Source organism: Trichechus manatus, unplaced genomic scaffold (genome assembly GCF_000243295.1).
Source record: "Trichechus manatus latirostris isolate Lorelei unplaced genomic scaffold, TriManLat1.0 scaffold00021, whole genome shotgun sequence".
Taxonomy (NCBI): Eukaryota; Metazoa; Chordata; class Mammalia; order Sirenia; family Trichechidae; genus Trichechus; species Trichechus manatus.
The window spans coordinates 20,953,361-20,967,341 of record NW_004443957.1 but is presented as its reverse complement, the minus strand read 5'-3'; the positions used below and the strand labels follow the sequence as shown (position 1 = coordinate 20,967,341).

At 39.5% G+C, this 13,981-nt stretch overlaps 1 protein-coding gene across 1 annotated transcript; it reads left to right on the top strand.

Moving 5' to 3' along the window:
• Nucleotides 1-5,038: 5,038 nt before the first annotated feature.
• On the top strand, nt 5,039-13,467 carry ARPC5 (actin related protein 2/3 complex subunit 5). Its single transcript, XM_004372904.2, has 4 exons — nt 5,039-5,299; nt 7,959-8,031; nt 10,178-10,354; nt 12,107-13,467. Exons 1-4 carry the CDS (start codon nt 5,157-5,159, stop codon nt 12,167-12,169), a joined length of 456 nt encoding a protein of 151 aa, XP_004372961.1. The 5' UTR covers nt 5,039-5,156; the 3' UTR covers nt 12,170-13,467.
• Nucleotides 13,468-13,981: the final 514 nt, after the last annotated feature.

The following is a 13,981-nucleotide window of genomic DNA, read 5'->3' as shown; positions in this document are numbered from 1 at the left end:
GGATGGGTGGCAGTTGTGTTAGTAAGGCAGGACTCAATCTACAAGACTGGATTGTGTCCTGAGGCAATCTCTTGAGATATAAAAGACAGAAGTGAGCAGAGAGACAGCGGGACCTCATACCACCAAGAAAGCAGTGCCAGGAGCAGAGCATGTCCTTTGGATCCAGGGTCTCGGCATGGAGAAGCTCCTAGTCGGGGGAAACATTGATGAGAAGGCTGCAGAGAGAGAAAGCCTTCCCCTGGAGCTGATGCCCTGAATTTGGACTTTTAGCCTACTTTACTGTGAAGAAATAAACTTCTCTTTGTTAAAGCCATCCACTTGTGGTATTTCTGTTGTAGCTGCACTAGATGACTAAGACAGAACAAACAGCATCAGAACTGGCTATTATTAAAAACTATTCCAAACCATAAGAAAAATATGCAAACCTTCCTAATTCATTTGACAAAGCTAGACCAACCCTAATATCAAAACCACATAAAAATTGCACAAAGAAATAAAACTATGAACCAATCTTATTTAAAAATATAGATTCTGAACCATATAAACAAAATATAAGCTAATCAAATCCAGCAAGGAATTAAAAGAATAACATTTAATAACCAAACAGAGTGCATTCTAGGAATGTGGGAATGTTTCAATGTAGAAAACTAGATAATTCACTACTTTCATAAATTAAAAGCTTAAAATGATATGATTTTTATCATTAGATACTCAAAAAAGCATTTGATAAATTTAGCAGTCATTCCTAAAGATCATAAAGCAATAGTAAATATAATATCACCTGGTGAAATACCAAAAACATTTCTATTAAAATAGGAACAAAACAAGGAAGCCTACTATCACCCAACTTCTCAATACCATTTTCAAGATTCTAGCTAATGTAATAAGATAAGAAAAATAAATGATATAAATATTGGGAGAGAAAATGTAAATTATCATTATTTCAAATAGTTTGATGATATATTGAGACAAGAGATGCAATCTTAAAATAACTATTATCATTAATAAGAGACCCAATAATGGGAAAGAATACAAGATAAATATTTTTTAAATCAATAGCTTCCCTTTAAATCATCATAAACCAAACCAAAACCTGTTGCCATCAAGTCGATTCCAACACACAGTGACCCTATAGGACAGAGTAAAACTGCCCCATAGAGTTTCAAGGAGCAGCTAATGGATTCAAACTGCCAACCTTTTGGTTAGCAGCTGAGCTCTTAACCACTGCACCACCAGGACTCCTTATATCCTCATAGCCATTATAAAATTAAATGGAAAAAAGGCTCACTCACAACAATGTTTCCAAAACAATGTTTACTCTTTCATTCAGCACTAAACACTTACCCTGAGACAAGAGTTTTTATAGTTTTATAGTTTTTTTAATCTCTGAAGTATTATTATCTAATGAAAGGTCCTACTGAAAAATATTTCACCCTATCTATTCTGTTTCAGTGAGTAATCATAAAGTTACATAAAGCTAAAAAATAATAACAAAGAAAAAACTTGAAATTTTGAAGGTTGGTTGTTTCGGCACAGAATCAGTTGGTTTGGACGTTAAGTAGGAATTAAACCATAACATAGTTTATAGAAATATGATAAGAATCTTTATATTATAGTAGTTATGTTGCTAGAGAATACTGATATTAAATCATCACCAGAACTGGATTTTCTTTATTTTGTATTTATAATACACATTTGACATATTTGTTTAAAACTGAGTATACTTCCATTTCAGATAATAAAAATAATGGTGCTGTGCTGGCAGGATTTAATGTCTTGGTTTGTTTTTTAAGCATTTAGTGGCAATTTTGGGGAAAAGACGCACATCGGAGAGTACTTGGTTTTAAAAAATCTGAAAAGAAAGACCTATTATAAGATAAATTTATCAGACTCCCTTCTAACTCAAATGATTCTTGGCTCTTTGCTTCTTTACAGAAAATAAAAAGGAGCTACAGACTATCATGTAGCATTAATCTTGAGAAAACTCAGATTCAGTCTTGCTTTGATATTGGACCAAACCAAGTTATTTCGCACAATAAATAAAATGTCTTAAAACCTTATGAATACTTTATGTCAAGAGTAAGCACTCATTTAAAACATTAAAATAGGTAGAATACTATTATCTAAAATTAATTATCATTGTTAACACGAAGTGAGATAACAATTTGTTAATTAAAAGATAATTAAGAACAAGTTTCTCCCAAAAAAAAAAAAAAATTCCCTGAGGCTTTATAAATATTTAACTATTAGCTAGCAGGCATGTTGTTGTCGTTATGTGCTGTTGAGTCAGTTCTGACTCATAGCCACCCTATAGGACAAAGTAGAACTGCCCCATAGGGTTTCCAAGGGGCAGCTGGAATGTATCCATTCAAAAATACTCAGTCTCTAAATATGATTCCAAAAGTAACTTGTCAGATCATAAATTTATTCAATAGAAATTTACTGAGTACCTAATATACGAGGCACTTAGATCACTGTGAGACAATAAAAAATACTGCATTGGAAAAAGACCTTTTGACATCTGAAATGTAATATACATTTTGGGGCTGAGAATTAATTGTATGTAACACATTCAACACATTCTGAGCAATCAAAACAATTATACCACTGAGTATCCCCAATTTTTAAAATTCTTCTCACTATTCTCTCAAATTGATTTTAATCGAAGGAGTCTTTCCCAGTTCCAAAATAAGAGAGAAAAAAAAGATTTCCTAAATAAGAATTAATACAAAAGAATAGAAATGTAAGAAAGGAATGAATTAGCTCTGCAATCTTTGTTTCCATTTGTTCAACAGTGCTTTTCATGTTCAATTTTCTCTTCAAAGAAAATCTTGATTTAAAACTACAAAAAGTACAATCTTTAGCATCTAGAGAAGAATATTGTTTAGTTTGTGCTAAAGTTAGCAAAAGATTGAAATGGAGAAAAAATATTAAAATACATCTTTATTCTAAGTTATATAAAGCCATTCAACATAGTAATAACCTGATACTTTGGTATATGACATTTTAAAATAAGTATTACCAACAGGTAGAAAATTTTCCTTTGCTGTTTTAAGAGAATCCTAGGGAGTTTTTAATTTGAATGTCAATTTAAGGAAATGTCACTTTTATCATCTTAATTCTTTATCTTCTAGAAGGGTGATTTAATTGGGAAAAGAAAAAAAGCCACATTGCTTTTTCCTCCCAAGATAAAAGGAAGCATTCCATTCTTGAGGAGTGTCTGTTTGTCTGTCTCTCCCTCTCTCTCTCTCCCTTCTCCTTTTTTCCCCCTCTTTCCACATATATGTATACATAACATAAAGGTTTGATTTGACATTTTTCTCTTCTTACTGATTCATCATTCTCAGTGTGACCCTCAACCTGTACTGCCTTTCACACTTCATTCATTCATCAAGCATTTATTCAATATCTTCTGCATGTAAAGGAAGATACAAAATAAATATGCCAGGTCTCTGTCCTCCAGAATTTTGCAATCTCCTCTGGGAGCAAGATAAAACATGATATATCATTAAGTAAGCTATAAGACCAATGCCAAAGCCAATGGTACAGGTAATATGCATTTTACATTTATGTAAAATTTTAGAGCTTCAAAACACTTTTGTGTATTTAAAACCTCAGAACAATCCGGTTAAGTGATCATTATTATCCCCATTTTAGCGATAAAGAACCTGAGATTCAGAATTTTAAGTGGCATGCCTCAATTAAAACAGATTATACAGATTATAAGTGGAAGAACCAAGACTCAAGCCAGGGTCTTCTGCTTCAAAGCCCAGGACGCTTTTCTATACATCATAGGAAACCAGGGATTGGAGTACTCAACCAGGGGTAACAGCTGGCCTTCTCCTAGAGGTGGAACTAAACTGGACTGATAGGATGGCAGGAAAATATGAAACCACCCAAGCAATGTCCAACGAAATGTCCAAATTAATTGTATTCTGCAAATATTTGGACTTTTAATTTGTAGTTTATGTAATACACAGAGCACAACTACCTCCTCCTTAGTGCCTTTACCTCCTCAATAAGAGCTCTGCTCTCAGAAATAAGGATGTCAAATATAGTTAAAAAGCTGGTCTAGTGGGGTCATGTAAATCATAAACACAAATCTTAAAGATCTGGTTTCTACTATTCCAGACACATTTGGTTTTCCTTCAGCACCAGAGCCTAACTCGCCCCACCTTTCTCTGGCATTCTTGCTCCAACCACTTATTTTCAGGTATCAGTGATGAGTGATCCTACCCCAAATTCTACACGTTCACCCCAGTTTTGCCACCTGACTCCAGCCCTGCCCAGACACCTTCCCCTCTCTCCCAATAGATATGATACCGAGTTTAGGTTCTGCAGGTCCCGTCACGATGCTATCACCAGCACTGAGAGATAAGATATGACCTTTTGACTCCGTCCTTGGAAACCTCTCACTGGGCATGCAGCGTAGTTCTACCCTCGGGGAAGGGGCTCCCAGCTAGGGAATGCAGCCCCGGGCAGAGCACGTTCTGAAGCGATGTCTTCGACAACTAGCACGATGCTGGGCACCCAGGCGTGCACGACTCCGCCCCATTCTTCTGCCGACTGCAGGGGACTGGGTCCGGCAACCAGCCCATCCCACCACACTGACAAGTCTGGGCCAGCCGGACCTTACGCAGGACTCCAATGACTGCTCAGCGGAGGCGGTAGCGGCAGCAAAAGCCAAAGCCACCCGCCCCCGGTGCCCATCCCCGCCGACCTAGGACCCCCCAGGCTGGACCGCAGAGAAGCGTTTCTATGGGAACCCCCTGTGGATCACGTGATGCACTTGGGCGACCAATCGCCTCTCTCCTCTGCTTTGTGCCTTCCCTCTTATCCCGCCCCCGCCTCCTTCTTCCAGCCCTGCCCCTTTCCTGCAGAGAGTCCGCGCCTGCGCATTGGGTCCTGCGCGCTCCCTCCCTCGCGCGCGCTCCCCGGGAGAGCGGGGGCGGCGTAGGCTGGAGAAGTGCTTGAACCTGAGGAGGCCGGAGCCGGGCCCGCGCGCAGGCCCAGAACCGCCCAAGCCGCTGCTGCCGGCGACGCCCCAGAGCGGAAGAGGGAAGTGGAGGCGACAGCCTGTGGGTTCCTGCTGGGCAGGGGTTGCTCTGGTAGAGGTAGCACCGAGAGGAGGCCTTTGCCACCGGTGGGGATCGGAGATGTCGAAGAACACGGTGTCGTCGGCCCGGTTCCGGAAGGTGGACGTGGATGAGTACGACGAGAACAAGTTCGTGGACGAGGAAGATGGGGGCGACGGCCAAGCCGGGCCCGACGAGGGCGAGGTGGACTCTTGCCTGCGACAATATCCTTGCGTTCGCTCCCTCCCCACCCGACCCCTCTCCCCGGACCCCGCCGCCCTGCAGGGTCTGAGGACCACGGGCCCCTCGCGGGGATGGGCGCGGAATTGCCGCCCAGCGGCCCGCAGTGAACCTATCTGATTGCGGTCCCCCATTCTGAGAGGGAGAGGCTCTTCCCTTTCTAACCGAGCCGCTTCGGGACCCCAGGTTCCCGCTGTCGGCAGCTTGCCCTTCGCGCCGCGCTTCCCACGCCCGGGATTCCTCAGGTTGCGCGTGGAGCGGCTGCCCCCGGGAGCTCGCTTTGCCGGCCGCGCCCTCGCGGTGCTGGGGCGACATCTGGCGCTTGTCACTGCCCCGGGAGGTTTAGTGTTCCTCCCCAGAACGGTATTTGCTGGGTCACATTAACCAGAAGTTTCTGATTGCTGGCGTCTTTCTTTAGTGCTTTTGGTGGGGAGGAGGGTTGGTGGTGGTGGTGGTTTGTTAATGTTTTGTTTCTGGTAACGTTAGGCTAGTTTATTACTTGCCAGGAGGATTGGGGCGGTTCGCAGAATTGAAGCCCTGTGTCTTTTCAGCCCGTGGGCTTTTTTCTTTTCTTCCTTTTTTTTTTTTCAATAACGAGAAAGAATTTGGCAAAATAGAGGTTGCACAGAATTTGTAATCGGAGGAGGGAAGTGACTACAAAAACCTCAAAACTCCCGAGAAGGAAGCTTGAAGCGCTTTACCTGCTAAGAAGGGGACAATACAGAGAAAATGGAATGCATATGCAGAATCACTAGAAATACTTCAAATAAACCCCAATGAATAAAATAGAAGATAAGTCATTTCTATAAAGCAGAATCGCTTTTGTAATCCTGAAATTGTTTCCATTTCAGTTAAACTGCCAGTTCCTGGTTTTTATTTTTGCATATCTGAATATTCATACCTTGTAATTAGCACTTGCATCAGATCTTTTTAGAAAAATGTAGATGTTGCAGTAACAAGCTGTAGTTTGAGAGATTCTCAATGACTGAACTTTATACTTTTCAAATTTTTCTTGAGCGTATGTTTACGATAAGGAAAGCTTTTTATACTCTTTCCTCATCGATGTCCTATTAAATTATAATGGAGAAAATATATGAGTGAAAATATTTGGTATCAGCTATATCCAGTCTTAAAGGCACCTAAAATACAGCATTAAACGTTTATCAACATGCAGATGTTCCTTTGGTTTCTGCAACTTTCACAATCAGCTGTTACTATTTTGCATTATTTAAATGTTTGTGAAATGTTTTGCATCTTAATGAGCCACAAAAGGCGTGCTTCTCTAGAAGTTCATGCAGACTTGAAAATAACAGTTTACCACCAACCATAGATTTATTAGACCTTTCTCTTCAGAAGATAAGTGGTGATTATTACTCCTTTTTCTAAACATTCTTTGTGATGGATAAATGTTTTGTGAGACCAGTTTAACATATTTTAGGTGATTTGTAGTGACTCTTAAATGGTACTACTGTACCCGTATCAGTGGGGTCTGCTGTTACATCAATTCATCTTCAAATATATTGTCTCTCCTACCCTTGTTATAACCGAGGGAGACAGCCCTGCCTGCACTGAGGGCATCAGGCACTAGAGATGGAGGAAACAAGTGAACTCTGTGTGGTTTTCCTTTTAGGGGAATGACTGTACATTCTGACAGTCTGATTGGCTTACTGTTTCTTATGTTTGCTTACTCACTGGTGCTTTCAAAGAGAGACTGAGTTTAATAGATATAGTCTAAGACAGTTTGAATAACCTTTATGAAATATGAAAGAAAATATCCAAAACAGAACATTTAAGCCACCACCTAAGGGTCGTATGAATTATTACACTTTCTGTAATGCCTCTTTTCATCAATATTAAGAGATTACTAATGTATATCATTCAGATTAGCTGGGTAATCTGCCAGCATTTTCAACCAGCATTTCAATTAATATAGAATATAATTCTGGTAAAAGTTTGGTGCCCCCCACCCACCCAGTTAGAAACACATAAAAAGATGTATTTTGGTTGATGGCAGGCTGTTTCATTTTGGAATTTAATAATTCTAATATATATATTTTAGATTTTCTTCCGTACCACTCTGGATAATGTGCATGTGTGTCTCACTGGAAAGTGGAAGGTTATCAAGGTGTTCATTTGATAGTTAAGAACAAAAAAACTAAACCGATTGCTGTTGAGTAGATTCCGACTCATAGTGACCCTATAGACAGAGTAGAACTGCCCCATAGGGTTTCCAAGGCTGTATGAGTCGGAATCAACTCAGTGGCAATGGGTTAATCTTTACAGAAGCAGACTGCCACGACTTTCTGCCTTGGAGCCTTGAATTTACGAACCGCTGACCTTCAGTTGGCAGCCAGGTGCTTAACCACTATGCCGCCAGGGCTGCTTGATAGTTAAGAACCAAGGGTAAAATGGTCTTTGTTGTATTAAAAACATTAAAAGTCTAATGTTCTCTTTTGTTTTTGGTATTTTAACCTTTGATTGACAGCCTTGAAGCCAGCACATTGAATTTCCAATACTGAACATAGTGAACATAGTAATTTTTTCTCTTTATACATAAAGTCGTCCTGAAAGCCAGTGGTTCCCAAAGGTTATAATGCTTACCTGAGGGCAGCCCTTTGCCGTTATGCCCTTAATCTCCCTCACAGGAAACATGACAGCCGCTCTACAGGCAGCTCTGAAAAACCCCCCTATCAACACCAAGAGTCAGGCAGTGAAGGTGAGTCACAGACAGCATGGTGATCCCTGCTGATATCTTCATTCAGACCAAAAGCCTGTGAAGGTTCACAGAATCAACAAATATTTTAATTATTTACTCTCTTTGACATGAAAGAGCTTACAGTTTGGTTTGATAAGTTAAAATTTGCAAAAAAAAATAGCGCTTGTATACAGTTACGACAGTGCTGCATGGTAGACACAGTAAGTTCAAGAAGTTCAAATGACAAAGACGTCAGTCCTGTGGGCATTTTAAGAGGACGCCACGCAGGTTGAATTTAAACAAAGAATAAGTAAAACATTTACAAAAATAAACAGACTCTGTTTGCTTGCTTTTAAAAGATTTATTGAAAATTAAACTAGTCTTAAATATTTATTATAGAAAACACAGAGATATGGGGGGATTAAAAAAGTAATCATCCATAATCCCAACTCCCAGAGATAGTGGTTGTTACCTTTTGGTGTGGCTATATGCTCAAAGATTTTTTCTGTTTTTTTTTGCTTCCAAATGGAATTTTATAACCTGCTTTTTAGAGCGATGTACATGCGATTCTTTCCTTAGTAATAAGGAAATAATTTTTAATAGTAATTTATAATTTTTAATAGCTGTGTATACATATGCTGCAGTTTATATATTACTAATCTCCTTTCACCACACATTTAAATTATTGACCATTGTTTTCCTGTACTATACTAAAATGAGCAATTTTGTGTAACTTCTTCATTCCTTTGGATACATTCTTTGGATAAAAGAATGCACTTTTTTTCCCTAAGGCTTTTGTGCATGTGGTATGACCAAATTGCCCTTCAGAAAAGTTGTGCAATTTACATTCCCAGCAGCAGTCTTTAGTAATTCTTAAGAACCCTATTTCCTTACTTACTTATTATATATTTATTGTTTACAGTGAAGCCCACAGCGTTGACCCCGCTGTCAGTGGCTATTCATACATCCTAGGAGACTCAAGAATCTTCTGAACAGAAGAGTATAAATAATAATTTAGGGAAATGCATAATAATTAACTAGGCAACAGGGGACAAGGCCTTTGGTTTCTAAACGTTGTGGGGAGCTTGATTGAAATTTCAGTTTTTCCACTTCCTGCTTTTATATGAGTGAATTTTGTCACAGCTTGTGGGTGGGAGGTTATAGCTCTGGAGGCAAAGATATTTTTCTAAATCAAGTAATTGCATATTCTCTACACTGAAGGTAACAATAGGTGGTAGAAACATTTTGTAAAATCCTGACCAGCAGGAATGCTGAAGGGTATCACTTTGTCTTGAATAGAAGGAGAAACAAATTCTAGAAAGTGTAAATTAAGTGTTCTGTTTGCTTGGCTTGATGGGTAAGAAAATAACTGCTTTTGGAGCAGCCTTTTGCCAAAGAAAAAAGATCGTTATGAACAAAGATAATGTATATCATATCTGTAGTCAAATAATAGTGAATAAAACATTTCAGAGGGGTAGTTCAAGGTTGAATTGAACTGCAGATTGATTTACTTGTTTTGTTGGGATTTTTCTCTTAAGATCAAGAAGTAAAATTTAAACATTGATTTAATAAACTATCACAATCTGATCTCTTAGCAAATCCTGTCAGCTCTGCCTTCAAGTATGTCCAGAATGTGTCCACTTCTCACCACCTCCCTTGCTATCATGCTAGCTGAACCACTATCATTTGTTGCCTGTATTATTACAGTAACTTCCTAATTGGTTTGCCTGCTCTGCCTCCTCACCCCCAGCCCCACTCCCAGTTTATTCTCAGTATAAGAACCACATGATCCTCTTATAAGTCAGATTATGTCACTGCTCTTCTCAAACCCTTTCAAGATCTTCTCATTTCTCTGAGAGTGAAAGCCATAATCCTTACAGTGGCCTACAGGCTTTACGCAATCTGGCCTCCCATTACCTATCTGACTTCCTTTCCTGCTATTCTCCACCACTCCGCTCCAGGCATTGGGTCTCTTTGCTATTCCATAAATACACTAACGGCACTTGTTCTTTCCTGTCTGAAACACTCTTTCCTCAGATATCCTTAAGGCGTCCTCTTTTACGGTCTTTCAGATCTTTATTCAAATGTCACCTTTGCAGCCTTGCCTTTCTAAAATTGCAACCCCACACACGTGCGTCTAAATGTTCTGTTATTTGTTTACCCTCAGGATCGAGCAGGCAGCATTGTCTTGAAGGTGCTCATCTCTTTTAAAGCTAATGATATTGAGAAGGCAGTTCAATCTCTAGACAAGAATGGTGTGGATCTCCTAATGAAGTATATTTATAAAGGCTTTGAGAGCCCCTCTGATAATAGCAGTGCTGTGTTATTGCAGTGGCATGAAAAGGTAAGTTATGAATTATAAATCTACATGACTTGTTCTTTTGCAGTAGAGAATAACCAGGACATTAGGAGAAGCTGGGCGAAAGGCATTCCTGAACTCCTTGTACTACTATTGCAGTTTTTCTTCAGTATAAAATTATTTTAAAATTATGTTTTTAAAAAAAATAGGAGGAAAGACCTGCTGTTACTCCCTCTTGTAGATGGGAAGACTGAAGCACTGTGTTAACATCTCTGCTTGTTCCTAACATCGGTCACCAGTTTTTGCCAAATGCATCGTTTAGATACTCCTCAAATCCATCCTCTCAGGTGCATCTCTAATGCAGCTGTTCACAGCATCGCTACTAGTCTGTTGCTATAGCTTCCAGCCAATCTCCCGGCTGCCAGTTTTGCCTCCTTCAAATATGTTCTCCACCCAGCCACCAGAACTCTCTAAGCCAAATCTGTTCTTGTCACTCACCTCAGAATAAAGTTCAGTTTCCATGTTCAGCCTCATCTTCCCCATTGTTCGTCCCCTTATGCTGCAGTAGTGCCAACCTAGTCCCTGAACGCACCATAATTTTCACACTTCCATACCTCTGCTCATGATTCTCTCTCTGCCTGAATGCCTTCATGTCCCTCTTATCTCAGTCTGTCACCTACTCATCATTTTAATGTGTCATTTTCTCCAGCAAGCCTTACCTGACACACTCCTCTATATCCTCAGGCTGGGTACATGACCCTTCTCAGCACTTTTGTTACTGTTTATCACCCTAAACATAACTGTGTCATTTCATATATTACGTTAAAATTACACATTTACGTGTCTGTCTCCTCCCACTAGACTAGCAGATGCTGTATTTGTTCAATTTTGCATCCCCAGCATCTAGCACAGTACCCAGTACACAAAGATAGTGTTTTCTGAACAGAAGTAAACTAGAGCTTCAAATTCCTAATACTTAATTATGACTTCCAGTTTTTTAAGATAAAGTCAGGTTAAACTTTCCCAGTCAGCTGTTATAAATAATATCTTGTTAGCTTGGGAGGAAAAAATCTGACAAGCTTTGATTCTAATCTAAATGGAAGTTGGGGTGGTTGATCCCAGATTGTGTGCTTAAAATGAGAGGCAAGAATTTTTATATGCTCTTAAAAATAAATTCTACTACTTCTGTTATCACCATTGTTTCTTTAAATATGCATATCTCTAGTGTCCTAAATTTATCTTTGAGGACCTGTTTTAGGCAAGACCATTGTGCTGCAAGAGTCCCTGGGTGATGTAAATGGTTTACGTGCTCAGCCGGTAACCAAAGGATTGGCAGTTCTGGTCCATGCAGAAGCTCCTTGGAAGAAAGGTCTGGCAATCTGCTTCCAAGAAATCAGCCATTGAAAACCCTGTGGAGCACAGTTCTACTCTGACACACATGGGGTTGCCATGAGTCAGAATTGACTTGATGGCAACGGGGTTGGTTGGTTGGTTTTATTACGCTGCAGAATTTTTTTTTTAACCTATTACTGTTATTTGGAAATAGCATACTAGAATGTAAACTAGAATCTCATTGGAATTTAAGTGCATGAGGGCAGAGGCTTTGAGGGTTTTGTTTATTACTATGTCCTCAGTGTCAAGAGCAGTGCCTGGTGTATCATAGGTGCTCAAGAAGTATTTATTCATGAATTCAAAATCTATAGCTGCACACATTCCCTCTTTTAAGAAAGTGTTTTACTTAATATAAGAATTGATCATTTATGATTCTATCAACCTTTACCTTTTGATTTTTTTCAGGCACTTGCTGCTGGAGGAGTGGGGTCCATCGTTCGAGTCTTGACTGCAAGGAAAACCGTCTAACCCAGCAGGAACTGGATATCTGCTGGGCTGTGGGAGTTGCTGGTACAAAGACCAAAACAACCAAATGCCACTGCTGCCCTGTGGGTAGCATCTGTGTCTCTCAGCTTTGCCTTCGTGCTTCCTTTTTCATATCTGCAAAGATAAAAACTACACGTGTCAGTTTTCCTTTAATGAAAATTGGGATAATATAGAAGAAATTTTGTTTCAACAGAAGTGTTTCATGTTCACAGAACCATTTCAGTGATGTGTATACCAGTCTGTATATAGTATAATTTACATTCAAGTTTAATTGTGCAATTTTTTAATCCTATTGGCTGGGTTTTTTGTTTTGTTTTGTTTTGTTTAATCTAATACTGAGAGATTTGATCAGAATTTGAGGCCAGTGTTCTAACTCACTGCTAGCCAGGCAATGATTTTTATAAAAAATACGAGAGACTGGCAGCTAATTAACATTGCAAAACTGGACCGTACTGCCACTATTTAAGCTAAATATGTTTCTGGAACAAATGGTGGGTGAGCACCATGGCCATGTTCCAGTTCTGTTTCTGCTCACTTCCAGATTATCTATGCTGCAAGTTTAAGTATGTTTCTTCTTCTCAGCATCCATTAATCATGGCTTCTCATATTTCTTTGTGGTCACCCAGGGTCCAGAGCAAGGCGTCTTGTTCTATACAAATGAATCTGTAAAATAGAGAGCCCGTTTGGCCTGAGCATAAAACTTTTGTTCCAGTAATGTGGCCCTATTTGTGTAATCCAAATCAGAAAGGATGTGGAAACTATGATGTAGTTCAAACTCTGGGCAGCCTCTGAATGAAATGCTGTTTTCTGCAGAAATATGGTAGCTGCCTTCATTATGAGGGTGTAGAGCTAATACTTAATATGCCCTATAAATGTTTTCAGTGTTCTTCAGGGTAATTGGGATCTCAAAAGATTTGGTTCAGATCCAAACAAATATACATTCTGTGTTTTAACTCAGTGTTTTTTAAAAAAAAGAAAATGCCACACAGCAAGAAGTGTTTACTATGTTGGATGGACCAAATCGGTTCTCAAAAAATGACTGGTGCTTATAAAAACTAGTCTTCGGTAGCTCCAAAACAAATCACCCGAATGCGCATGACCAGGAGGGAAATCAGCCTGTTCAGTATTTACATGGACACCAGTTTCATAATCACTGACTTACCTGGAAACTGGTGCAGAAATTCTGCAAACACTTTGCTGTTTTTGATACCGCTTTTTTTGTTGTTTTGTTTTGTAAAAATGATAAAAAGTTCGAAAAATAAAATGTCAGTGTTGAAGATTTTACTTTTCTAATGCTCTTTATAGTTATGGGTATAAGATTAATTAAGAAGAAAGAGTTCCTGCTGCCACAACCAGGTTGTTGTACTGTTAACAAGAACTAATTTGGTGTGGAGGGTTTATGAGATTAATTTATACAAATACAAGGTCGTAAAGTAGAGGGAGAGTCACTAATGATGTCAGAGCACTTAGGAACGTTTGCAGTGGTTCCCTAGACCTCTGTTAGCCAGGTGAACACCTGTAGTGTCACTGTCAAAAGACCCAGACTAACCCAGTTGCTGTTGAGTCAACTCCAACTCTTGGTGACCCCATGTATGTCAGAGTAGAACTGTGCTCCACAGGGTTTTCAATGGCTGGTTTTTTGGAAGTAGATCACCAGGTTTTTCTTCTGAGGTACCTCTGGTTGGACTCAAACCCCCAGCCTTTTGGTTAACAGCCTAGCGTGTTAACTGTTCTCACCACCCAGGACTCCAGACCTAGACTAAACCCCGTTGCCATCGAGTGGATTCTGACCCT